Source organism: Cuculus canorus, chromosome 9 (assembly GCF_017976375.1).
Source record: "Cuculus canorus isolate bCucCan1 chromosome 9, bCucCan1.pri, whole genome shotgun sequence".
Classification (NCBI taxonomy): domain Eukaryota; kingdom Metazoa; phylum Chordata; class Aves; order Cuculiformes; family Cuculidae; genus Cuculus; species Cuculus canorus.
In genome coordinates this window covers 3,365,255-3,391,912 of record NC_071409.1, presented here as the reverse complement: position 1 = coordinate 3,391,912, position 26,658 = coordinate 3,365,255, and the positions used below count along the sequence as shown (strand labels likewise).

The following is a 26,658-nucleotide window of genomic DNA, read 5'->3' as shown; positions in this document are numbered from 1 at the left end:
CGCTATGGAGGACTGTAAGGTGATCAGCCTCAACTTTGTCTCTGAGGAAAACTGTCATCTGGGTTGCCTTCTTTTGGCACATGAAAGAGAAGGTAATTGGGAATAGCTAGCATAGATTAACCAAGGGTGAATCATGCGTGAGCAACCTCAGTGCCTTTGGGTGATGACTGGCTCTGTGGATGAAGGAAGAGCAGGAGATGTCATCTTTCTTGACTTGGGCAAAGTTTTGGCCAGGATCTCCTACTGTACAGTTGTATCCAGGTTGAGACATTGTGATGAGGAGGGATAACATGGTGATGAGGGGCTGGAGCACTTGCCCCAGGATGAGAGGCTGAGGGACTGGTCTTTTCTTAACCTGGAGAAAGGAAGAGTTTGGGGACACCCCTAATAGCTGGTTTCCAGTACTGAAGAGCCCACCTGTCTCCTCGCTAACCTCTTTGTTGAAGCACATAGTCAAGGGACAAGAGACAGTTGTCCTGAGCTGAAATGGGGCAGACTGCTACTTAACAGAAGGGGTAGGAGGGGAATTGGTTTCAAGCACTTGAACAGGGACTGGGAAAGGTGTGCCAGTCTCTGTCCTTGCAGACTGCTATGATCCAGCTGACAAAGCCCTGGGAACACTGGTATGTTCAGTCTTACCTTTGTGATACCTACAACGCCATGCTGGTGTCCTCATTCATGCTTGGAATATGGACGCAAAACAATAGCCACCTCGTGCTTCTTCAGTTCTTTTTTGAAGGAGGAGTTACTTCTTGGTGGTCAGCATCTGAGGTGGGCTCCAGAGGAATGAGGGAAGTACCTGATATGCTGGGGACTGGTGGCATCAAATCACAGGTTGTGGATATACCGCAGGTGGGTTACATGGGCTGTGCAGTTTGTGTTCCCTTTTTACAGGGTCTTTATTTTCCTCATCCTTACGGCAGTGTGCTGTGTGAAGGGCGGATGGCTCATTCACATAAGGGCAGTGTTATCCTAACAAACCCTTTCCAGCTCTCGGAGAAAGAGGGGAGCAGATGGCAGTGGGGAGGGTGAGCTCAGTGTCCTGTGCGCCCCCCGACCCTGTCTCGCACCGGGAGGGTCAGCACAACCATCCCGTGTGTTCCTGCACCGGGAGGGTGAGCTTGGTGTTCCATGCATCCCCGCACCGGGAGGGTGAGCACAGCATTCCATGTGCCCCTGCACCAGGCGAGTGAGCCCCGCGTCCCGTGTGACCCCGCTGTGCCCTGTCCCGCACCCGAGGGTGAGCTCGGTATCCTGTGTGCCCCCGCTGTGCCCTGTCCCGCACCGGGAGGGTGAGCTCGGTGTCCTGTGTGCCCCCGCTGCTCCCTGTCCCGCACCCGAGGGCGAGCCCAGCATCCCATGCACCCCCGCACCGGGGGGGGGCTGAGCTCGGTGCGTCCCCGCACCCGGGGAGTGAGTCTGGCGTCCGTGCGCCCCGCACCGGGAGGCTGAGCTCGGTGTCCCACGTGTCCCCGCCCCGGGGGGGGGGCTGAGCTCGGTGTCCCGTGCGCAGGCGCGGCTGCAGCCCGGCGATGGCGGCGTGGCGGGCGGTGCGGCGGGCGGTGGGGCCCTGGCGGAGCCCGTTCCGCGCCGCCTCGGGGAGCCGGGGCCCCGCCGTGCCCCAGCGCATCGAGGAGAAGCGCCGCGCCGCGCTGCTGGGCGGAGGGCAGGCCCGCCTCGAGGCGCAGCACCGGCGGGTGAGCGGGGAGGGAGCGGGCAGCGCCGGGGCGGCAGCCTGGCTCCCCCGCGGCATAGCATCAGGAACGGTTTGGGCTGGAGGGACCTCGAAGCCATCCATTCCCACCCCTGCCACGGGCAGGGACACCTCCCACGGGGTCAGGGGGCTCCAAGCCGCACCCAGCCTGGCCTGGAACACCTCCAGGGATGGGGCAGCCACAGCTTCCCTGGGCCGGTGCCTTCCCACTCTCACAGTGAAGAATTTCCTCCTAATGTGTAGTCCCTCCTCCAATTTAAAGCCATTTCTGTTTGTTGTTTCTTGCTGGGATGTCGTTTCTGTCTAGGGTAAGGGCCACGGTAGCTTGGAGGCATCCAGGAGGCAGTAACAGCTGTTTGTGTGAAGACTGCCTCAGCGATGAAGCCAAAAGAGGGAAGACTAAGATGAGATCTTAGGAAGAAATTTTTCACAGTGAGGATGGGGAGGCCCTGGCCCAGGTTGCCCAGGAACCTTCGACCTTCCAGTACCTGATGGGGCTACAAGAGAGTTGGGGAGGGTCTGTTTCCAGATGCTTGTAGTGATAGCACTGGGGGCAATGGCTGTAAACTGGAGAGGGGCAGATTTAGACTAGACGTATCGAGGAATTTCTTCATGATGAGAGTGGTGAGGCCCTGGCCCAGGTTGCCCAGGGAAGCTGTGGCTGCCCCATCCCTGGAGGTGTTCAAGGCCAAGTTGGATGGGCCTTGGGCAGCCTGATCCAGTGGGAGGTGTCCCTGCCCATCACAGGGGTGGAACTGGATGGGCTTTGAGGTTCCTTCTGACCCAAACCAGTCTATGATTTTATGATCAGTTTGTCCTTCAGCAGGTTCCCTCACATAGTTACACAGTATCTAGAAAGAGTTACACCAAGTTAACATTTAGGACACTGACGTTTGTTTCTGTGTGTAGGGGCCTCAGACCTCTCATGTTGTGCTTTATATAAATTAAATCTGTGGCTTACGTTAGTATGTCTTGCATTTGTTGATTTTCTTCAACTCTTTGACCTGCTGGTCGGAAGGTCCACAGAGAAGCTGAGCTGTGTTTTAACATCGTGTTTAGGTGAGCTTACCCCATCCCTTGAAGTAGACAACGCAGGAGCCCTGGCCTTGGTTGGAAATAACAAATTTGTTTGGAGGTTAAGATAAAAAGAAATTTACAATCAGTTATTAGTGCATGGCATCATTGGTATTGAGTAAGGGATGTGCATATCTGCTTGGCTGATTGCATTATTGGTCCTGACTCTGCTTTTGCCTATACCAGTGTCCAACAGGAAGAAGAACAAAAAGATATTGTCAGAAAATCTCTGCAGGCTGACATATTTCCTTTTTGCACTCATTTGCTGCAGTCAAATATCGAGCGTGGAGAATTGAGCCTTGAACTGTTGGCAGAACAAAGGCTTTAATAGTGGCGTTTAAATGTGTAGTAAAATTAGCTGTGATGCTGTTACATATTGTTGAAAAGACTCTGAGATTGTTTCCTTTATCTTGTGGTAGTGCTGCTCTGATAGGTAGCCTTCTTCTTGCAGTCTGGCTTGCATTATGCTTTGTTTTAAGGAGGATAAGTGCTATATGGGCTGCTTCCAGCTTTGAAGGCCTGCAGTTGCTCAATGGCCCAAACATCAAGTGAGAGTATATTTGATGAAATGGCGTCTGTTGGTGGTCAGTAAGCAGAGCCAGAATCACCGCATGGCTGTATTAATCATTGCTCATTGTGTTTAGGGAAAGCTGACAGCGAGAGAACGAATTCTTCTCCTCTTGGACCCTGACAGTTTTGATGAATATGATATGTTTGTGGAACACAGGTGTTCTGACTTCGGGATGGACTCTAGCAAGAATAAGGTATTTTTATTTTGTGTAACTCTTGTTTCATTGTCCTCTGCTGTTTAGCCAGCCTGCTGGCTGGAAACAGGCTCTTCTGCTCACATATAATTTCTTTTATTTGTTTTGGGTTTCTTTTGTCTTGCAAATTTCTTTTTATTACTCTCAGTTTCCATTTCACAGCTTACATGGTTTACTTTTCCATTATCTAAACTTGATACCTTTTTTGTAAGGTTGCCGGTTTCATTCAAATACCTCCCCGGATATTGTCTTAGATTTGCGTTTTAAATAACAGAGGAGGCTGCAGAGCTTTGCTGTTACAAATTTGTCAGTCACGTCAGATGTGAAGGACAAATATGGGTAGATACTTCTGTCTCCCTACAGGTTATGTTAGAGGATGAAATAACCTAGATCTGTATTTATGCCTGCCAAACTCTTAAGTCAGAAAATCCTTTAGAGCCTTAAAATCTGATCTGTTTGGAAACTCAAGCGTTCGTACCGGTCTGTTAGCATCTTGCAACCTGCTTGCTTGTGCAGTTTTCAGATATATGGCCACGTGTCCTAAACCAACGTGGTACATGAGGTGAGGCTCAGCGTGTAGATGGAAGATCTGTGGCTCACCAAACTCTTATAACCATAGCATTGGTTATGGTGAGAGCCCCGTTTACTCTGAAGTATTCGGATCTAGGGTGTGGTGAGAAGCTGCTCCGTATGTGTGACTGCCCCATGCTGCCTGTGATGACTACAGCTTCTGTTTGTGTGGCTGTTACACCATTTCATCAATTTTCAGTCCTTCTGGTTGCAAGGCTGCATGCTGTGGATGAGGGAGCGACCAGCAGGCTTCCACCGTGAGCAGCAAAGCTTATGTTCCATAATGAACTGGCAAAGGTGAAGGATTTATTTTAGCTTTAGTAGCCAGGAGCCTGATGGGCAAGGTGCTGGGATGTTGTGTTAGGCCTTCTCCCCTCTCAGTGAGTGCAGGTGCAAACATCTTTTCTTCTCTAAGTAACTTTCTTACTCTTTCCCAGCAAACTCAAGTAACTGCTGTGTTGCCTCTCATCACGCTACTCAGTGCTGCATCCCACAATAACAAATTGCTGTTTCTGAAGACAGGAAGAGCAGCAAAGTCCTGACTGATAAGAGGGTTAATTTTTTCCTTGTCCTTCAGAATTCACCTTTCAGCTGCAGATTGTGTTTACAGAGCAGTTTCACAACAGATGACCTAACTGTGGCCAGTGAGCTGGAATACTAGTTTAGCATTGAATTTCTCTGAGTTCCCGGAACTTTTTGAAGGTAGGGCGAGACTTGTACTCGTGTCTGGGCCACTCTGCAGACTGCTTGGGCTCTTAGGAGTCATCTGCATCAAACAGTGGCTGGAATTACAGGTGTGTTTGCTGCTGTTCTGTGCACCAAGAGCTGAGAGTTGGTAGCAGTGCTGTCTGCAGCCTGAGAGCAGCCTCCAGACCACTGTGACCTTCCTGACAACAGATCGCCCTGAGCAGAAATGATCTTCAGAGTGGGCCCTGCATGATAGACCCCCTGTTTTGTTTTTTAATACTGAACAGCAAAAAGAATTTAAGTAGCCGGAATTTCTTTGTGACAGTGCGGTAAAGTTCCTTTTCTGCTGTTGTCTTGAAAGTCTTGTCTATATTAACTTTACTAAAAAGTGAGACAACATAGATAAGCAGATTTTAAGATTCAGAGGCTTCATTTCCTCTTCCAGCTCTTTCTCCTTCCCTTATTTGCAGGGTGGAAAATGTGACTGGTCAAGTTGAAGTATTTCAGGTGACTGTAATTATATTTTTTGACCTTTCCAGGGCTGTTTTGTTAAACATCTCAACACCTGTATCCACACCTCAGGAAAGGTTTGTGTACTGTGTCCATTCTTTGAAAAGCACCAGGTGGTCCTAATAAAAGGTGTGTCCTGTCTCTAAGACCAGGACTTGCCCTAACTCCATATTAGCTGAAAATTGAAGGGAGACTGCAAAATTCACTGATCTTTACACAAATACCTAATGTCATATTAACTCCAGTTTTCCTTTCCAGGGCTGGGGGAAATCTTTGTGGAGCCCCGATGGCAGGCGTGAAAGACCAGTCCTATCAGAGAATCAGTCTTTGCTTTGACTTAGGACTCAGTATAACTGTGTGGGTTTTTTTAGTGGACATTGTTGCTGCTTTGCTTTTTTAATTATTAATTGTAATAAATTTATTTGTGTTTTAATACAGTATCCTGGAGACAGTGTGGTGACTGGCCGTGGACGGATTAATGGGAGATTGGCTTATGTTTTCAGCCAGGTACGGTTTTGCTTGTTGTTTTTTAAATGGTGCAAACTTATCCTTTGAAATAAATTCACAGTAGTTCAGCGTGGCCATGCAGTAATGTACCTGTTTATCTTTTGCCATCCCGTGAGAGGAAACTAGGCACCTTCAGCCAACAAGAAGCAAAAAAATCATTTCTAAAAACTTTTTTAGCCGGTAGATACGGTTGTGGCAACGCTGAGATGGAGAGAGTGATGAACCCGTGGGGTTAAAGCAACTGCAAACTTTGACTCCGTTCCTGTAGCTGGATGTGTGCTGATGAGCTCCTGCGGGCGTGTGGAGACCAGGGAGCATCAGTGGAGGCTTTGCGAGTTCTGAGAACCACCTTGTGGATTTCGTGGCTGTGTATTGGGATTGCTGTTTGCTGGAGATGTCAGCTGGAATTGCAATGAGTGGAATTCATGATAGAGGGCACCTGAGCAACCTTGAATTGTTTCTCGGGGATAGCATGTAAATAGACAGATAAAATATACTTTTTATATTAAAACATACATTTTCTATTAAAATAAAAATATTTTAGAGGAGACACCATAGGGAGAGATTTATCTTTGTTAGTCTTAACACAGGGAAAAAAAGGCTTTCTTTCAGATCGTTGATAATTGCTGCCCTGTTCTGGGCCACAAAGCAGCCTTTGTTCAATTTGCTATCATGGCCAAAATGATTGTTGCTGTGTGACCTTGGAGCAAGTCATATGCCTGCCCTTTTTTGTCTTGGATATGTAGTTCTTCCAAGGAAGGACACTATTGTGCAGGCGTGAACGTAAGAGCCAAACACAGCCCTTGATTTTTTTAAGGAGCAGTTTTTATATTAAACATTTTTAAACATGCCCCTTCATGATATAGCATTTTTTATATATATATATATATATATAAAAAAACATTTAAAGACCTTTTTCCCCACCAAATCGAGCTGGCACCCGAGATGTCCCTTCCTTTTTGGTTCAACTGCTAGTCATACTCATGTCCACACAGCTTTTAGGGCTTCTTTTGGAGTAATGCTTGGTGGGAACACATCAGAGAGACTCACCAGCAGCTGGCTTAGGCCTCTGTTGGTGTCAGTATGTGTCAACATCCCCTTCCTCCTCTGGGTCGGTCCCAGGGCCTGGTGGTGTTTGTTCAGGATCTTACCGCTCAGGCCTCGGGGTAGCACTAGCAGTTGGTTTTGGCTGATGTGGCCTCTGCAGCACCCATAAAAGAATAATCAGCTCTTGGAGCTTGACTCATGAATACAGATGATGGCGTATTTTCAGTTTTCGCTGCTGCCCCTTGCAGTGGCACCTTCCTTGCGGGGGAACGTCCTCCAGACTACTCCAGTATTGGTGATGTCCGTGAAAGAGGAACATGTCATTGTAGAAAGAATGTTTCTGTGAAGGAAAAGAAAAAAGCAAATGATACATAGTAAGTTTGTGATAATATAGAATCTGTGGGCAAATACCTATAAAAGATCTTTTGCTTGTAAAGAAGGCTTGGATTGAATGGGATTGATGTACAGTAAGGAGTTGGGTAGTTTCAGAGCAGCAAACTAAATGTAGAACACTGTAGGATTATTCTGTTTACTTGCAACATTTTACTGAAATAATTCTTTCCCTAATCTGAAAATTTGTTTTTCCTCCAGGATTTTACTGTATTTGGAGGCAGTTTATCTGGAGCTCATGCCCAGAAGATCTGTAAGGTAATATTTCACAGGATACAATAAACCAAAAAATTGTCAGTGTCCTTTTGTTTTTTTCTATCCGTCACGATAATGACTTTGGCGAAGATGGTTGGTGGCTGCCGTTAGTGGACTCTGGTGTATGTCACGGCAACGTGAAAATACGTGTCTCCTCAAATCAGTTACGGTGTGGAAGCACAGGTGAGCAGAAAGGTATCTCCCAGAAGCTTTTCAAGTATAAGAGAGTGTTTCCAAGTAATACACACCTTGTTTAAAGTAAGGTGCCTTTTACACTGTGCTGCAAAAGTCAAGAGACTCTTGCAAAGTACAAATGCCAACTAACTGCCATTGTTTTCTGGAGAAATGGGAAATGGCTTGGGAGAAACTTTTCCCTGTAAACAGCACTATGTGGACATGTAATATTTATAAAAAGCAAATGTAACTAACAGTCTGAAGATAAACAGTTTTGCGACTTGAAGGTCACTTTGGTTCTCAGAGCTTCTGTTATCAGGCGCTTGTGGCTATTTATTCTCATTTGTCTGCTGTCTCACTGTAAAAGCTGGTATTTGAATACCATGGCCAAGGACAACGAAAACTCTCATGCATGAGTGTGGTGGGCTGGCGGAATGTCCTAAATTTTCTTGCTGTGGCATCAGAAACGAGGTTTTTCATGTGAAGGCTTTTTCTCCTGATGGAAATAACCACTTGTTGGCATAGACTCCTCAGTAGTGAGAATGTATAAAACTAGAAAGCATAAAGACTTTGGGCTGGATGATAACTGCTTGGCTTTACCAAGTCTTTGATATTGAGAAAACATTTGATATTACCCATTTGCACTGGAACTTTGCAGTGTCTCCCTGTGTTAGGGAAAGTGTAATGGTGCTGGAATATTGGGATGCTTCCTACTCATTTCTTTGTTCTCTTATTTCTAAAGTAGGGCAAGTGCTGTTCAGAGAACTAGAAAAAAATGTGAGTCCTTCCCAGTTGGTACTGTTCTTGGTTGGCATCGATGTTGGTGGTAGACTCCAAAATTTGAAGGCTTTGGATGCGTCGGTTTCTTTGGGGCTCAGAGACTTTGAGCTGCAGCCTGGGCAGCGGAGAACTCAGAAGAGACTGGCTGGCTTGTGTGGTTTCTGTCTCGCTTCTCTTAGTAGTTCTTGGACTGGATTCTGGGAAGCAGAAATCTGTTCTCAGAGAGATGATCTTGGCTCCTGTGAAACTGATTTCCCTTTTGGGATATTTCTCCTGGAGTTGCAATTCTACTCGGCGTCTTGCAGCAAAGCTCCAGGCTAGATAGGTCTGGGCTACAGGTTGCCTGTTACACAAGAGCTCTGTGCTCATCACATTAAATGCCTGTGATGTCTTCCGTAAAGCAGTAGAGATTCAGTGGAGCTCTTTGGAGAGTAATGTGTGCCCACTTGTGGTGGGGAGCACTTTAATGCCTGTGTGTGCATCTGCGATGTCGTATTTAAAGACAGTTGTTGAGTCTGTGAAATGAAGTGTTTTTGAGAATGGATCCTGAAATGTTCCCTACAAATACTGGTTTGGCAAAAAAATGTCTGGTATCAGATCTATGAACACATTTTCAGTAGTCTGAATGTACTTATTGATGTGTGTTTTAGGAAGAACTTCAGTGTCTGGAAAAGCCTTGAAATATATGATTATTCCATATAGAAGGCCCTTGAAAACAGCAAAATGTGTCAGTGAGATTGTTCGCTAACCTGTCCCGATAAGCCTTCTAAGAAGGAGCAATAATGTCAACTCAACTAATTTTCCATGAGGCATTTGATAATGCCTTCTGTACCATCCACATAAGCAAACGAGGCCACTGGTGGCTCACAGAGCGTGTTTGCACTCCACACAGATGCTTTGTAAACATGGGATTATATTTAAATTGTGTCTACCACAGCGACATTTCAACTTCTTAATGGATACCCGAGCACAAAGTATGAAGGAGCCTTGTTTTATGTTGAACATCTACAAGTAGGATCAAAGGCGCTTTAGAACTCCATAGAGAGTTCTCACTGAATCACATTTGGGCTGGAATTTTGGTACTGCTGGGATATCACTGGTTTGAGTGGGACTGAGTATGCTTACTGGGTTTCTTGGCAATATAAAATTCAAGGCTGATGATGCAAACTCTCTGAAAGACAGGAGTGAAGTTTTAAGTATCTTAGTAAATTAAAGACTGTCTGAAATCAGATACAAATCTTTAACAATGGTTGAAAGCGCTAATACCAGGCAAGGAAAAGGAACTTTGAAATTCTAAATGGGGACCGACTGACAACATGTAGTTTTACAGAAAATTATTTAGGCGCTAAAGCAGATCTTAATGTTAAAGCAGATCTTAATGTAATCTGCCAGTACTGTAGTGTTAGGAAAATGGTAAATATTTTACTGAGATCTAATAAGCAGCAATAGTTTATGTAAGGAATGTAAGGAATTCAGTCCTCCCACTTAAACCTTCCCAGGATTATTGTATATGATCTCGAGGCAAGTAATGAAAATGATCAGAGGTCTAGGAAACAGGACATGGAAAGGACAGCGAGACCAAATTGATGCTGTTTGGTCTGAAAACATGAAGGGAAGAAGGAATTCTGAAGGGATATTTGAGGTACTTGAATGTTTATGCAGGCAGAGAAATAGTTAATTGCTCTCCATGTCCACTGTGTATCAAGACAGAAGTAATGTCTCTAAATTTCCAAAGGAAAGATGTAGTTTAGTTTTGTCAAAGAAGTAAGAAGTATGATCAAGCAGTAGTGTGTACTGCTTAGAGAGATTACACAATCGCCACTCCAAACAAACCTTTTAACATCAGATTAGACGCACTTGAGGGAGTGCTTTGAAGGTGCAGATGAGACGGAGACAAACTGGACCTCTCTGATCCAAACTCCTGTGATTGTGCCAGGGTTTGGATAACACAGGGTGGGTATGCAGATGCACAGCTAGTAAGGCAGATAAATGTCACGAGAGGGACTGAATGTGCATTTCTCTGCCTCCGGTCTGAATGAGTCAAAACATGGTACCCCAATAAGCAGTCAGTGACAGTACAAAAAAAGGAGAAGCTGAGCACTGCGTAGGCAGTTTGAATTCTGCCATGTATGGATGCTTTTTTTAGGAGATGTACAGTTTTTGGGATTGGTTGCTTTGGGATTTGAGCTTAGCTAGGTCAGTAAAGCATAGTGTTTATTCATCACCAGGTCATGGATCAAGCTGCCATGGTTGGAGCACCTGTGATTGGGCTGAATGACTCTGGAGGAGCCCGTATCCAGGAGGGAGTGGAGTCCTTGGCCGGCTACGCAGATATATTTTTGGTAAGTAGGCTGCTGGATGACCAGAAAGCTTGACATCCACGAAGATGGACAAAGCCTTTCTTTACCTAAGTCAGTGTTTTTAAGTAAACTTTTAGGTTATCATCCTATTTCAGCCAATGTTAAATGGTGGATTGAGCAGGGCTTGTGAGTTCTGGACTGTCCTCGTGGTTCTTTTCCTGGCTTTGGGGAAATTCCTGTACCTTTTAGTTCCACTCTTGTTAAACAAGGGTAATGCTGAGCCCTGTAAAACACTGATCCAATGAAAAGCTCTGTAGGAGTCACACTGTATAGTGAGCTTTGTCATACGAATGAGAGAATAGGCAGTTTACTTAAGCAGCCGTTGTAGGGTTTTCTTTTGATGAACATTCTGATTCACGCTAATGTGCAGATTGCCTGTTTTGGGATGTAATTTCTCTGGCGGCGTTTATCTGTTTGTCTGAGGCAGGAGAGCATGCTGTGGTTCACAGGGTGCTCTGTTAGGTGACTGATGGTTGTGGGCCACCACCAGCTGTCCCCAAGTCTCCTGTGAAACACAGACACCTTAAGAATTTCACACAGCAGATAAAAGGTGAAAGATTTCCACTGCAGAAAGAGGGACTTAAAGTAAATCAGACACTGTGCACTCGAAGAAAACTTGAGAAACTTGGATCAGAAGCACCAAGTGCCTGTTCTGTCTGGATGGGAGGGCAGTGGAGGAAAAATGTCTGTTAAAAAAGAGGAAAGAACATGGTAATCTGAGGTTTCAGTGTAAAGAACAGTATGCAGTACAGTGGAACCTGTTAACCATACCCTTCTGGGACATCCAGTAATGATTGGACTGGTGAAAGTTCATTTTTCACTGGAATGACCTTAATTTCTATGCCTACCAAACCACAAGGTCTTAAAGTAAGTGCACAGAGCACAAACATGCTTGTGGTTTCAGTAGGAATGTGAACAGGGGGATCGGTAAGTTAACGTTGATCTTTTGTATTGCTATGATCTGGGATGATGCAGTTGAACAGGTACAGAAGTCAATTGTAATCCGGTTCAGCACTGTGCAATGTAAACATTTTTTGGGCAACAATGCCATCTGTATAGGTGGACAGCAGTAGTTGACCATCACGTAACGCTCAGGCCAGGGCAGGAACGTGATTTTAAAAGAATCTCTGCCGTATCTGGTCAGTAAAGCTTACTTCTACCTCTGAGCGGCAGCATATGTGCCCGTTCAAATGTCAGTTGCATACACTTCTCGCCACTCCAGGCTCAGTGAAGTTTTTGCCCCTGCAGCATCTGTTGAGGTCACACATTCTGCCATCCTCTGCAGGTGTATATACTATGCAAAGTCATATATATACACCTTTGCATGGTATAAGAAACCAAGTGTATGGGAACAGAAAGAAGCAAACCAGTAGCAAAAAAATTATTTTGATTCTGTTTGCATCGAGACATCCCATCTTGGTATTTGTCTCCCAATAAATAAGGCAAGCTGTCCTCTCCGCTTTCTGATTGTGAATTCTCGTAGAATCAGTGCACAGACTTAAAGATGGACTTTTTTTTTTGGATCAAACTAGATGTCTGTCTGTTCTGTTGCAGAGGAATGTTCTGTGTTCTGGGGTGATTCCACAGATCTCTCTCATTATGGGTCCTTGTGCCGGTGGAGCTGTTTATTCGCCTGCTTTAACTGATTTCACATTCATGGTGAAGGTAAGGGTGGAGTGTATCCTGACCTGCTGCTGGGGACATCGATCAGGCACAAACTGACCCCACATGAAGGTCTCCTGCTTTGGATTAAGCATATTTTTTATAAAAACTTAAGAAAAACTTCCCCAAATAACTTGTGAATAATAGCATTTTCTGTGGATTTTTAATATAATGCATTAAGAATTTGTTAAGAAATTTGTCCCTGTGTTTTGTTTTCTTAATTTGGGGAAAGACTCTAGAGACTGTGGGTTTTTCTTTGGAACTTTTGTAGTTTGGGTCTGTATGTGATTGCTTTTTTCTCCTCCCCAGGACACATCCTATCTATTCATCACTGGCCCGGATGTAGTTAAGTCTGTCACCAATGAAGATGTCACCCAAGAACAGCTTGGGGGTGCGAAGACGCACACTACTGTATCTGGTGAGAGCTGGGAAGTTTAATGTACTAATCGTTCCTTAAAATAAATGAGGTGGTTGTTCTAGCTGAACAGCTGATCGTCTAACACGGATTTTTTGTACTCATGGGTGTCACTCGAGTCTAAGCGATAAAACTCAACTTAAGCACAGGATCTTAATCTGTATGGGGCTCTCTCGACGGTCGTTTTTAGTAAAGGAAAACAAAATAGGAAAAGATGGACAGCGTGAGGTTTCTGGGGTTTGGATGAGAAAGTGACCAATCCACAAAACACTCCAGCGGTGGGAAGGCTGTCGGAGAGCAGGGCATAGTGAGGCAGGCCAGAGCGCTGCGGGGTTGTGTATTTGTCCAGAAACTGTATTGGGTTGGAAGATTCTTAACAATCCTTTGTTTCCTCACTAACATGATTGATTAAACATTTTAACTGCAAACCCAATGGCAGCATGAGATTAAATGCTGTTTTATTTTCCCCTCTGGCTGGGAAAACTTCGTGACTCATGAATCTTCTTGAGGTTCAAAATGACTGTGGGATCTCACATTCTGTCAGAACTGAACTGGTGATGAACCAAAACCACGCACGGAAACACTGCTCAAATCCAGCCTTTATAAAAGATGTTACAGTCCAAAGCTTGAGTGCAGCACAATCACCTGGATTGAATTCCAGAAGGCTGGGGTCCAGCTAGGTCTGTGGCAGCTGATAAACCAGTTTACATTGTTTTAAATGCAAGCTCAGCAATCCAGACCTGTTAAGGAGGAAGCCTGATACAGCCACGCATTTTCTAGATGTTCTTAGATGGTCAAATCTGGTGGCTTAAAACTCCCGATTGCTATTAGGTCATGTTTAAAAATTCTTGCTGTTACTTATTTGTTTCTTTATTGGTTTGTGCTTGAAAACAAAACCTTGCAAATAACTTCAATAACTGCTTAACTGTTTCTTTCCAGGAGTTGCACACAGAGCCTTTGAGAACGATATAGATGCTTTACTTAATCTCCGAGAGTTCTTTAATTATTTACCTCTTAGTAACCGTGATCCAGCACCAGTCCGTGAATGCCATGATCCCAGGTAAGAGGAGACTGGCTGAGACCTGTAGTCTCTAACTGCTGAATTTCATGGCTCCAGGAGTGTAGATGGGTGTGTTGTGCCTGGGATTCCGGCTGATAATTCTGCGTTGTGGTGTGTGAATATGGGAAGTGCATCAACACACGTGTACGCACACTCACCGTGAGATTGAATTGTTTTCTGAAAGCAATGTTATGCAGGCAGTGTACAGAATATGGGGAAAAGTAATCTCTGCACAGATGTCACCACCCCTTGAAAGAACCAAGCGAGACAGCAGATAGCACAGAGTGGGGAGAACATGCGCTGCTCTGTCAGTTTGTGTCTCTGGGTAAGTTCTGCTCATTAAAGAGGCGAAGCAGCAAGGAGGCAGCAAGTTTTATTTATTGGGTACTTGTCTGTCGGGCTCGTTGTGTAGTTGGCAACAGAACAAAGAACTCAAGTCACTTCAAGAAGGGAAAAGCAACATCTGTCTGGATTTTTATCAGTTTTTGCAAGAGAGAGGGACAGCCAGAGAGCCAGCACTGGACTGTCTGAGGGGGCAGCCTGGCTAGCAGTGTTAAAGACAGAGAATGTCCATGGAGTAAAAGCATTTTGACCTGACATCCGGTTGCACCTCCAGTTCAGCCCTTTCTGTAAGGAAACCATAAGAGGTTGTTGCCCTGTCTGGTATGGGAGCTGCTCCTGAATGCGCTCCCTTCGTTTCGACAGATGTGTGTGAGCCATGTCTTGTGTTTTAACGTGTGAGTTGGGAAGGTTGTCTTCTCGTCATGCTTCAGTGTTCTTTGCTGTGCCTTTGAAGCAGTTTGTTTGGGGAGGGTGTTTTGGATCAGATTTACAAATCGCTGCTCTGGAATCTGAAATACACTGCTCACTGTGAGAGAAATAAATTTGCCAGCTGCCTTTAGGGAATGGTTAACAGGTCATTTAGTTACTGGTCCTCGTTTTTTCCAAGATGTTGATCTTCAGGAGTTTATTAAACTGGAAGATGTTCTGGTTTGATAGTGACAAACCAAAGCAAATCTCTTGTCTTATTTGTACATTTGCAGGATTACCTTCAAGGTTATCATGTTCTGTCTAAGCATTCAACAGGTTCTGCTGGGATAATTACCCTCTATAGACTTGATGTGATATTTTTATTTCATTACAGAAACAACAGTCTGGTTTCTTAAACCCACAGATCTCATAATAGTCAGTTTATTTTCTTGGCAGAAGCTGTCAGTTACATTGTAGCTACTTGCCTATAAGAGATTAGTTCTTTATTTTCTTAAGGGAGACAATCTTTTCTGTAGCACCAGATACATTATTAGAGGATCACGGTGTGCTCAATAATTTGTACTAAGAACTTCAATTTAGGAGCCTTTGTACATGTGAAGACAAATCTGTTTGTTGAATTTGCTTGGTTTTATAGCAGCATCTCCAATATTTTTCCTATTTGTGGTCTTAATGCTTACATTGGTAATATTTCATCTGGACATATGGACATCTTTATAGACTCCTTTTGCTTTGAATTGATGGTTTTGGTCCTTACTGTGACTCCAGTGAAAGCCCATCCCTCTACAGTAATTTCTTACTGCAGAAAGTTGCCACAAATAATGCAAATTAAATGTAATGTACTTTTTTTTTCATTGTCAAGTCCAGAAGCTGGAGAGGTTGGTAACAAACAGCACTTAGAGTGCATTCATATCTGCTCTACGGACAAGGAAGTTTTACATTCATCCGTAGCTTGGGGTTTAGGAGGTTGAAATTGGTTGCTTTCATTGATATAAGGTTTCCTTATATCATTTTATGGAAATACTTGCCTGCGGTACTCTAAATCATGTTGGAAAAAACCTTGAAGTGTTGCTGTCAGTGTTGTTCTGTTAATAGACCTCTTTCTTAGTCTCAGGCCAAGGAGTTGTGCCTCTCGTCCTGTGTGTGAGGAGCAGGGGGACAGCGCTGGGGCTTGCATTATTAGTTTATGCCCGATAGTGACAAGCTGCAGATCACTTCCTTCAGTTTTAAACAGGGTGTCTTGAGACTCGAGTTGTCTTGTTTTGAACGTACTAGAGCACAGCATTGTTAAAACAGGAATTCAGTGAGAACTCCACAGAAACACCATGTACATTAGTACTTTTACGGAATAGCACAGAGCCAGCATCTCCAAGATGACTCTCTGACAACCCCGATCAGGGCTGTGAGTGAATCCACAGACTCGGTGAATGCTAACACTTGTAGATCCTCCAGGAAGCTACTATGAGCAAAGGTGGAGGTGTAGTGGAGAACATCAGCTGCAAATGGGGAGCAGTGTTTGTGTTGAATGGGAAGCTCCACGTGCAGAGTGTCATTGTTGAGTTACGCAGAGTAGCAGCAATGATTCTTTAAACCCAGCTGTTAAAATAAAGAAACAGAGGGTGGATGTGTTTTCCCCACCTGTGAATGTCTGCTTGTTGGTGGCAAGGGAACTAAGTGTGGCAAGTTTTCCTGCTGTTCTGCGGTTCCAAATCACAAGTGCACGATATGGGCAGGGAAAGGATCAGAGTTGTCAGTGTGCAGAGGATCCAGGACAGGAAACCTTGCTCTGCTGTTGGGAGAAACCAGTTTGCCTGTCCAGCTGTAAGGAGTGGTGCCGCTGGCTCAGTGGGGTCTTCTGCCACCTGGCACTCATCCTGCCAGGTCCTTTTCCCAACAGGTCTCCTTCAGGCAGAGATTGGCCAGGTTTTTGTTCCCCCTGGTGTGTAAAAGCTTGGTGGCTGAGACACGACAGGCTGAGGTGAAGAGGCCTGTTTCTTTTCCTTGTATTCGAGAAGCAGTTTCTATGAAGTCATAGTTTACCCAGTTTTTGGTTTTGGTGTTTATCCAGTCTGTAAATATTGTTGTCTACACATACTTACTTTCCACAGTGACCGTTTGGTTCCTGAGCTGGACACTGTTGTCCCGATTGAATCTACTAAAGCCTACGATATGCTGGATATCATACACTCTGTGAGTAATCTAGAGTGAGCATTGCTGAGAGTGAGATGGATATATTATATATTTTGTGTGTAAATAATTGAAAGAAACCAATAGAATGGCACTGAAGATACATTTTTAGTCTTCACAAGTTACTGGGTTTGCTTGTGTAGTGGCTATGAGTGAAGGGACAATAAAAACTGCAGACAAAAAGATTTTAGCAGATGAAAGGAATCTTAAGATTTGTTTCCAGTATACATCAGCTAATGCTGCTTGCATAACTGCACAGACCAGAAGTGCTGCAACTCAGTTTTCTCTCTGGACTCAAAACAACCCCTGCTTTAAGTTTTATCACTTCTTCTCTCCTGCCCCTTGGTACAACTGCCTTGAATTCCACCACTCCTTTATAAAAAGCGATGAACTACCTAGAGCGCATTCAAAAAGTGTGTTTTCCCTACAAGAACAGATATTTTTTTATTTCCAAGTCAAGCACTCTTGGCCACACCAGTACTGAAGTTTTACGAAGTGAGGCAGGTCTCCTGGAGGACGGCACTATTGCAATGTGTAAATAATGGCAGTTTGATTAAAGCAGAATAGGCAGTGCTAACAAATGCTAATTAATCGTGCTAATGCTAATTGCCTAACTTTGCGAATTTTGCTTCTCTAGTTGTAACAGCTTAGTATGTGATAAAAGCTTGGGCAAAGAACATGGTTGTAAAAGCAGTTTTATCATGTGAAACTTGTTACAGCTTCCTCGTACGTCACTCCAAGAGTCTAGATTTTGAGTATTAAACTTTCCAGCTGCTGCTTCTCCCACTTGGACTATGAATGGCAGATGGCCCAGGGTTCTGAGGGGGATGAAGAAGCTGGGAACAACTCCATTTCACAGGCAGCAGTGGAGGGGAGCTCAGCTGACTTGGTGGGACAGTTACAGATTTTGCCCTTTCTGTATTTGACCTCTCCCAAAGACTTTTGAGAAGTATTAAGGATGGAAATAAGCCTACTTTAATGATAGGTATATTTTTCACAACTCTTCCTTTGCCTCAGTCTCAGAAATGCCTGGCAAGGTGCAGTCTGTTTAGGCAGACTTGTCCTAAATAGTTAAAACCATGGAATTCCAGTAGATAAACAGGAATTTGGATACTACTTAATACATCACTGGCTGCCACTTTGCGGAGCAGACACAGAGCATACGTTAAACGTGTCCTGGGGAGTGCCTGAGCTCTATGAAGTACTGTTTGCTGCTTGTCGCTGGGAATTGTTTTTTAGATGTATAGACTACCTGCAATTATGTTGTGAGAAAGAAGTTCTTAACATCTGATCTGAAGTTTTAATTTGTTACAAGCTAGGAAAAAAGGCTCACTACAGAAGAAACATCATAGAGGCATGCTCTGATGGGATGCTTCAGTGGCAGTGTTAGTAGTAGTTAATTCCTGGAATGAAGGCTGCAAAGACAATTAAGATGTTTCTTCCTTTTATTTCTTTATTTTTTAAATTCTGGAAATTCTGTGATGTTTTAAAGAGTGCTGATGTGAACAGGATTGTGTGTCTGCCTGCATACATAAACATACCTATGTCCTCACAAGGGCTCTGCCTCACTCTTCCCTTTGCAGATCACTGATGAAAGGGAATTCTTCGAGATCATGCCTTCCTATGCCAGAAACATTGTTGTTGGATTTGCCAGGATGAACGGACGGACTGTTGGGATAGTGGGCAACCAACCCAAAGTAGCATCAGGTTAGAGCTGGTTGTACCAGCCCCACAGGAAAGTTTTTAACAGCATGTGTATTCCCTCTCCATTTTCTTTTTTTGGTGTGCTGTAAAGCTGTCCGGTGTGAGATGAACTGTTTGTGGTTGCTGTGGTCCTCTCTCCTCACTGTTTTCCTACCACTTTTTGTCTTGAATCTGTATGAAAACTAGCTGTAAACCAGTTAATGCCTTTAGAGGCTCAGCAAGGCGATGGTGCTTCCAGGTAGTTGAATGGTTGCTGGATCCAGCCCCAGCGGAGGGGCAGGAGCAGAGCAGCGGGGTGGGTAGGAGAGCAGCGATTCCTCAATTCCTCAGCAGCAGCTGGCAGTTACCTGGGTGAGGCGTGGTGTGGAAAGGGTGTGCTTACTGTCACGGCATTCCAAAGCCCCAGACTTCTGCAGGGCAAGGCACCTTAGGTGATTTTGGTTGTTTTGCTGTAGCTAGAACCCTGCGAAGCTGGACACAGGTCTTAACCTCAAATAATTTAAATATGAGGATACAACATTTTGCTAAAGCTAACACCTTCCCTTACTTTTTTAACTCCAGAGGGATTTTGCTTTCTCTCCTAACTGGGTAATTTCTGAAGTGGCTTTTACTAATCAGGACTTTCTGGTTTGCTCCTTCTTTTTAAGGTTTCTGCCTTTTTCTTTGGGAAGATTGGATGAACCAGTATGATGTTTTATTCTTTTCTAGTCTTTACAAGATACAACTATTGAGATATGAGAGAGTCAGCAGTTCTGATATTACTTTAGTGTTCAATTTTAACAAACGTTTTTAATATTTCTGTGATACAAAATGCGTTTAGTTGTAATGTAATAACACAGAATATAATTCCTAAATAGAAGTGAAATATTTTGAAGTGTGTTTACCAAAATTGCTCTTCTTTCATAAAATATTAGTGGACTCTTTAATGTTTTTTTAAACAGAACTCTCTGGCCTTGCAGTGCGACAGATCTGAAAAAATTACAGTAAAGAGAAAAAAGTAAAGAGAAAATGACAGACAAATACTTTAAATTACAAGAATATAATTTAGGTGCTACTTCTGGGGATAGGAAGCCTCTGTGCGCAGTGGTCACAAAAATGACATGAGTGCCTGTGGAATGGAGCTTGTACTCGGATCTCAGTTCTAAACCCGCAAAACTTCATGGCAGGTTATCTCCATGTTACAGAGATGTTTTGTTTTAAGAGGACAGTACAGTTAAAAGAAGTGCTTTTGAGGTTGCCTTGAATCACTGCTGTTAGCAGATCACTGGAATGACTGACACCTTTTCCTGTTTTCTTCACTTCAGGATGCTTAGACATAAATTCCTCTGTGAAAGGAGCCCGCTTTGTCCGGTTCTGTGATGCTTTCAACATACCTCTGATCACTTTTGTGGATGTTCCTGGATTTTTGCCAGGTATGCCTCGCTGTTACAATTCAGCGTCTTGCAGGGGCGTGGTGGTAAAAACTCATTTTAAAAGCTCTGTGAGAAGACCTTTACATGGGCAGTGTGGGACCAGAAGGGCCTGTGGCTCCTGCGAGGCCGTAGGCAGCGGCATTCCATCACGCTGTTTCTGAGCCCTTGGCCAGGGTGAGGTGGGAGTGCATCTGGTTCTCTGGTGGGCAGGGAGTTCTCCAAGGAGTTCTTTCCAGCTGAAAGCACTGGGAAGATGCATCCCAACAACACTCACTCGGTGCTGGAGTTACTGAATTTGTGTAGGCTTAGATGGGTTGCCATCTAAGCTTTGCTGTAGCACGAGAAACTGCCTGCCTCCGCCGACAGCTTCATCTGCTGTACGGAATGCTCTGCTGGTGATTAAGTTACACACAAAGCCCCAGCCCGGATCTTTGAAAGCCTGGGTTCTTGATTTAGAAGCATTGGGTAAATCAGCGAGGAAAGGTCTGGGATCAGACTTTTTTCAGCATAGGTTACATGAGCAGTTGATGTTAAAATGACCAATTAGAAAACAGTTTGTGTGAGGAATATAAATGTTGCACTGATAAACGTCCTCTGCCTTTCACACTATAAGATTAAAACTGGTTTACCTCAAAGCCTCTATAGATACCAAAGCATCAACATGTCACTAACTAACATGCCAGTTCTTATTTGAATAGAATGTATTTTGCAGTGAGGTGACACAGAAGGTGTTAACAGAACCATTCTCTTCCCTCTTGCCCTCTCTCCTTTGCTGCTGATGTGGGCCAAGCAGCAGCTCTGTTCTCTTCAGGGGCTGTGACTGGAATCCAGGCTTGGACAGAGGTTCAGAATCCACGAACAAAGCTGTTGCCATAAAGCCAACGTAGAGTACTAACTTAATATTGCAGAATAGAACATGGGTGTGAAAGCAGATAAATGGAAGATCGATAGAAGTAGAGAAGGGTAGATGGAGGAGACTTTGATGCTTGATAGCAACCCTAAGCTGGGGTATTTTAAGGGCTATGCCAAGATTAGCACATTAGCATTACAAGTTTCAGATTAAGTGATAAATTCTGAGGGTGTTGATCACCTCATTGCCCTGTGCAGCAGAGAAGGAAGAATCTGTCATACCAGTTCAGAGGCGTACAAAACATCTCTGTCTTAGTGAGCCAGACAGGTGAATAGCCACCAGCATACTCGGTGTGCATAGAGATGACATTTGGCGCATTGAGAACATGTTTGGGACTGAATGTATGGCCAGGAAAGGGTTTACATTAATTCACCGTGGCTGACAGTGTAAATAGTTCCAGTATTTACAACACTTGCAGCATTGTAAGTGACTGGTGACTCTGTTCTATGTGTGAATTAAAACCGAAGGCTGTGAGTAGATGGTAGGCTGTGGGCTGAGTATCCCAGCTGCGATCAGCCTGCCTCCTGGGGTAGCGAGGCACGGCTGCTGCGATTGCTGCCGCCGCAAGGTTCTGCAGCCTGATGAGCCCCACTGGCTGGAGGGGAATACGGGAACAAAAAGTGAAATTGTAGTTCAAAACAGACATTTCTAAGTGCAGGCATAAATTACTAGACACTCAGATTACACTTGTGAGGAAGCATTAAAGTCAGGCTGCATAACAGGCTACCAAAGAAGTTATTAAAGAAATAATCTCACAAAAGAATTTCTCCTCAAAATCTTCCTTTTTTTTTTTTTTAAATCCATTAAGAAGACCCCAGAGTCCCCTAAGAGGTTATCATGCGTGATGAAAGCAAAAGACAGTAGGTGGATAAACTGCTAGGAAGTAATTGTAGAGCTCTATCCAGTGGTGTGAAATTCCGAAGCCCTAGGAATGAAGTGCAGGTGAGTTCTGGTTCCAGGTCCCATCAGCCAGGGCTGTGCTGGGGGCAGAACTGGGGCTGGAAGGATGAGTTTCGGGGCAGTGACTCTGGTTTGTGTTCTTTCACTGCTTAGTCACATTTGGATTCTTGATAACAATGGAAGTGTGTTTTGTTCCTAGGAAGATACTGTTTAGTGAGTGTTCTGGGTCTGTGGGCATACAAAGATCTGCTGCTTTTGTTGATGTTTTTTTCCTAGAGTTGTTCAGCCTGTTACGAAGGACCCTGCCCGGCTGGTACCTTCTCCTGGCTGTGGACAGGGCGCTGATGGTTGCTAGGTCTGCGCCAGTAACGGATGGCAGCCACCGCCAAACTACATGCGGGGATTTTTGTGAATTCCCTGGAGTGCAACAAGTTGTTTGTCCGTTGTAGGTACAGCTCAGGAGTACGGTGGAATCATACGTCATGGTGCAAAACTGCTGTTTGCCTTTGCAGAAGCAACCGTGCCTAAAATTACTGTCATCACCAGAAAGGTAGGTTGCCACAGTTCCATGGTGTCCTTGTGCTGTTCCTGTTTCACAAGAAGCAATTTCAGTTTGGCGAAGTCTTGTCCATCTGTCCCACTGCTGCCTTCTGTCATAGTCACATCTCTGCTTATCCCATCTGGTCACACTTCTCTCTGTCCGGTTACAAGAGGCGTTTTGTCTGTTCTCAGAGTATGACCTCAGCTCCTTCATTCCTTTGTCTCTGCTCTCCTCTGAACTCGCCTGGTTTTGGGTTTTGTTCTCTCCCTGGAATGCCTTCAGTCAAGTGTGTGTCCTCTGGCACCCAGCATGTCGCACTGAGGACAATCCATCTGTTTTCTGTTCTTGCCGTTTCAGGCTCCTTTTCTGAAGCAGGTGCTGGTTGCACCTTTCTTCTGCTTTGATTGCAGGTTTATCGCTGGTGTGGGTTCTCGTTTCCATAGGCATTAGCTAGTCTGCTTAATTGTCTTCGTTTCTCTTCTCCACAAGATGCCTGACACCATGCTGCCATAAGCTTTGGTGACCTTCTGGTTCCTAAAATGGTTTGCTTTTTCCTTGCTGCTCTGCCCCTCCTGCTTGTTTTCCTGATAGGCTTTGGACGTACCACGGCAGAAAGAACAAAGAACTTCCTTGTTTCTGTCCCTTTGCCTTCCTTGATTCTCCTGGATATTCCTTCCCTCCCCGAGCTTGCCGTAGCTTTCAGTAGTGCCGTAAAAGAGACTGTGCTGCGGTTTGTTCTGCAGTTCTGTAGTCCCTGTTCATCTCTGCTGGCTGGAGCACTGCGGAGTCCAGGTGCTGCATTCCCTGGCCAGCAGATTCCAGGAGAACATGGACTGATTTGTTTGTGTGCATGTGCAGGGTGCAGGCTGAGGGCTGGTGTCCCAGATGCATGCTGATTCCACTCTCTTTGCTATCAGGAGTGGTCTCAGTTACCAGCAGCCCCTTCCTTGCTCCGTTGAGGTCCCAGCTTAGGAGACTTCTAGCCTTAGGAGGTGGCGGTAGCGGAGCAGAGATGCTCACGCTCTCTTTCAGGTACAATTTAGCACCACTGGCTTGTTTTCGGCATAGTGAAAGCTGCAAGAGGAAGGCAGGCTATTGCTGTTGCGAGGTCACTTCACTCTAATTAATCCCTTGGCTTTTGTTCCAGGCCTATGGAGGTGCTTACGATGTGATGAGCTCAAAGCATTTAAGAGGAGATGCAAATTACGCCTGGCCGACAGCAGAGGTGGCGGTGATGGGAGCAAAGGTAAATCCTGGCTGACACACACACGTGTGCAGCAGCCACCAGTGCCTTTGCAGCAGCAGAGGCGGCTCAGCAAGACAGAGACAACTGCTGTTTTCCCTGCATTGTATCCCGTGTCTGGGAGAGGGATGGTAAACCAGGCAGCTTTCTTCTGTAATGGCTGAATCACTGTTGCTGAGCTGTAGACTTTGTCCTTGTAGGGTGCTGTCCAGATCATTTTCAGAGGAAAAGAGGCAGATGCAGAGGCAGAATATGTGGAGAAGTTTGCAAATCCATTTCCTGCTGCTACGAGAGGTACAGTTGTCTCGCGTGTTGTGTTCCCTGTTTTGAGTTTGCCATTGCACACAGATAAATTGGTGGCTTTTGAGTCAACTTTTTGCTACTTAGGTGAGGCAACTGTATCTGGGTCAGAAAGGTGAGGCTTGACCGTAGCTCACACCTGTGAGGGAAGAACACATCTGGACCCAAAACACATCGCCAGATAGAAAGAGACTACCATGATGCGTGGCCTGCACTGAGAAGCATATTTTCAGTTTTGTAGAAAGCTTCTCAAAACTCAGCCTTGTCCTTAAAAGTAGAGGTGCTTTGACAGTCTGTTTGGCGGTCCTAGCGGCAGGCCAGTGCCCTCAGGAAAGGGTCAGGGTCTGGTTCTGCTCCATGATGGTTCCCCAGGACCTGCCAGAGTAAACTTTTCCACTGTTGTTCCTTCTGAATTTTATTTCTATCTTTGAAGTGCTCACTGTGCTCTAGGAGGCAGCTCTGGAGGCAGCTCGCTCAGTTTCCAGCCGCGCTGCCTTACTCTGTTGTCTGGTTTGTACTCCATTTGAATCCCATTTGTACTGCCACAGGGCCAGGAAGGCTTAGCCAGGCTGCTTTGCACCACAACCACTGCGAGCAGGATTGCTCCCTTTGGTTCTGCAGTTGATGACCTGTTACTGCTGTCTGAGCCAGAACAGAGCCCTGCACGTGTAAAGTGAGGGAATGTCCCTTCTAATGAGCACTTCTGAACCGTTAGATCGGACTAACGGTGGGAGATGGCATCTCTAAAGCTCTGCAGCAGCAGGTGCTGCGCTCAGAGTAAAGCCCCCTCCTTAACACTTCTTGCCTTGTGAAGTTTTGCAAAATTGAAGAAAGCAAACGTTTCTAATTAAACAAACATGGGCAGGAACAGTTCCTTTTCAGGCTATTTTAAATCGCTTTTGTAAGTTAATTTGTAACTCGTGAACTGTTTATTCCAAATACTGTTTAGATTTTGCTAACTTACATTATAGCCTCGATCCAGAAGCCCAAGAGGCAAACGCTTCACAGTTGGTCAGGGCTGAGTGTTTGTGTTTTCACAGGGTTTGTTGATGACATCATCCAGCCTTCGACCACCCGCATGCGTATCTGCCACGACCTCGACGTGCTGGCGAGTAAAGCACAGTCCAGTCCTTGGAAGAAGCACGCTAATATCCCGCTGTGAGTGCGAGGGCGCCTGGCCAGTGCTCTGCGCACAAATGCTCGCTGCTGACCTGGAGGTCTGCTTTGCAAGGGAAATATTTCTTTTCATTCTGATTTTGACCATCAATAAATCACAGTACTTGTCTCATTTAACTTGGGGACATATCAGTTCATCTCTACAAACCCCTTTTGGTTGGTTAATAAGCAACGAAACCCGCAGTGCCTGCTGCAGGTGAGCTGTTACCAATTGCTCAAGGTCAAATGCTCCCTTAGCTCCTGGAGGTGGCTCAGATGGGCAGAGCTCCCGTGACTCTCACTGCTGAGAAGTCAGGCCTCTGTGCAGTCTGAGCCAGCCCTGGGTCCACCTTTGGAGTCTTGTCTCCAAAGCGACGGGGGCTTTTCTCTCTCAGCAGAGGGCTCAAATAGAGACCTCCAGAGGCCCCTTCCAGCCTAACGTTTTCTCTGATATTTGCCAGGCTTGCAAGGAGCCACTGCAGTAGGCGTTGCTGCTGATCAGCCCTGAGCCCTGTGCTCACTCTACTCGTTATAAGCTGCAGTTTAAGTACAGCCCCAGAAGGCAGCGAGTAATGGCTGTGTTACTGCAGAGCTGCCAAGCACGCGACGGCCTGTAATGACCTGTCTGCTGTGAGTAACCTCAGTAATTAATGGCACTACAATATAAGGCAGAGAGCTACCTACCTGCACAGCGCAGTGCCCAAAGCAGAAGAAAGGTAAGATGCGACTTTGCAGTCTCTATCTCTTCCCAGGCAGGTGCAGCTGTGGAACTCGTAGCCTGTACCTGAGGGGGAAAAAAAAGGGCAGCAACTAAATATCCTTAGAAGATACAGTATAGAAGCAGTGTTTCAAGTATAAATCCCAGCTCCACAGGTCAACTGTCTGTCCTGCTGCGTACACATGGGTTATATTCTGAGCAGGGGCACTGTCTGTATGTGCTGTGCCAGGGAACGCAAATGGATGTGGTGCTGTGTTGGGGGCTGTTGCTGCGAGTTCTGCTTAACTGCAAAAAGGTGTAGGCATAGTGTGTCAGAGTCAAGAAAGGCCAGGAGTGTTTTCCAAAGGTAATCAATAGCTGAGGGGGTGGCTGATGGTTGTCCCAAAGGCAAAAGCTCTGTTAAGTGAAGCCATATGCAGTTTCCTCAGCTTGTCCAGGGTCAGGAGATAACGTTAAATGAGAACCACAGTCATCGTTGTCAAAGAAAAAGAGTACATCCTCTCTTAAAGCTGTTTCCTAACCTCATAAGTTCTAGACTTCATCCTCTCTTCTGTCCTCGCCAGCACAAGAATTTGGCTTTTCTATCCTCTTGATTTCCAAGCTGTGAGTTGCTCTACCAGTGCAACACTTTGGAAAGACACTGGAAATCCCTGTCCACGGCACTCGAGATTTTCATGGACTCCAGTCACCTGCAGGAACAATAAGCACAAGATGAGATCTGTTCGGCAGAGAGCAGCCCGTGAACGGAGAAGCACAGCGGGTTACTTACGGTGCTCTGCAGCATATCAGGAGGTGAGGGTTACTTGGGCACAGCTGGAGACTGAACATTCAGGCTGAGCTGTCCTAGAGCG

General features: G+C 45.3%; 1 protein-coding gene across 2 annotated transcripts; it reads left to right on the top strand.

Moving 5' to 3' along the window:
- The first annotated feature begins 1,506 nt into the window (after nt 1-1,506).
- On the top strand, nt 1,507-25,227 carry PCCB (propionyl-CoA carboxylase subunit beta). 2 transcript variants are annotated; one of them, XM_054074817.1, is made up of 15 exons: nt 1,507-1,697; nt 3,433-3,552; nt 5,758-5,826; nt 7,465-7,521; nt 10,701-10,814; nt 12,387-12,497; nt 12,804-12,912; nt 13,849-13,969; nt 16,846-16,927; nt 18,508-18,631; nt 19,933-20,040; nt 22,300-22,400; nt 23,539-23,637; nt 23,835-23,928; nt 24,975-25,227. In XM_054074817.1, the coding sequence occupies exons 1-15, from the start codon at nt 1,533-1,535 to the stop codon at nt 25,094-25,096; spliced, it is 1,596 nt and encodes a 531-aa protein (XP_053930792.1). In that variant the 5' UTR covers nt 1,507-1,532; the 3' UTR covers nt 25,097-25,227. The 2 variants fall into 2 exon arrangements, with proteins under 2 accessions (XP_053930792.1, XP_053930791.1); XM_054074816.1 differs by having other exon boundaries at nt 23,835-25,227.
- The last annotated feature ends 1,431 nt before the right edge of the window (nt 25,228-26,658 follow it).

Bases quoted from the DNA above. Each gene is read 5' to 3' on its own strand.
- PCCB (XM_054074816.1), top strand. From the start codon at position 1,533: ATGGCGGCGTGGCGGGCGGTGCGGCGGGCGGTGGGGCCCTGGCGGAGC. The intron at 5,827-7,464 runs GTACGGTTTTGC...TTTTTCCTCCAG, and splicing joins TGGCTTATGTTTTCAGCCAG to GATTTTACTGTATTTGGAGG. The intron at 12,498-12,803 runs GTAAGGGTGGAG...TCTCCTCCCCAG, and splicing joins ATTTCACATTCATGGTGAAG to GACACATCCTATCTATTCAT.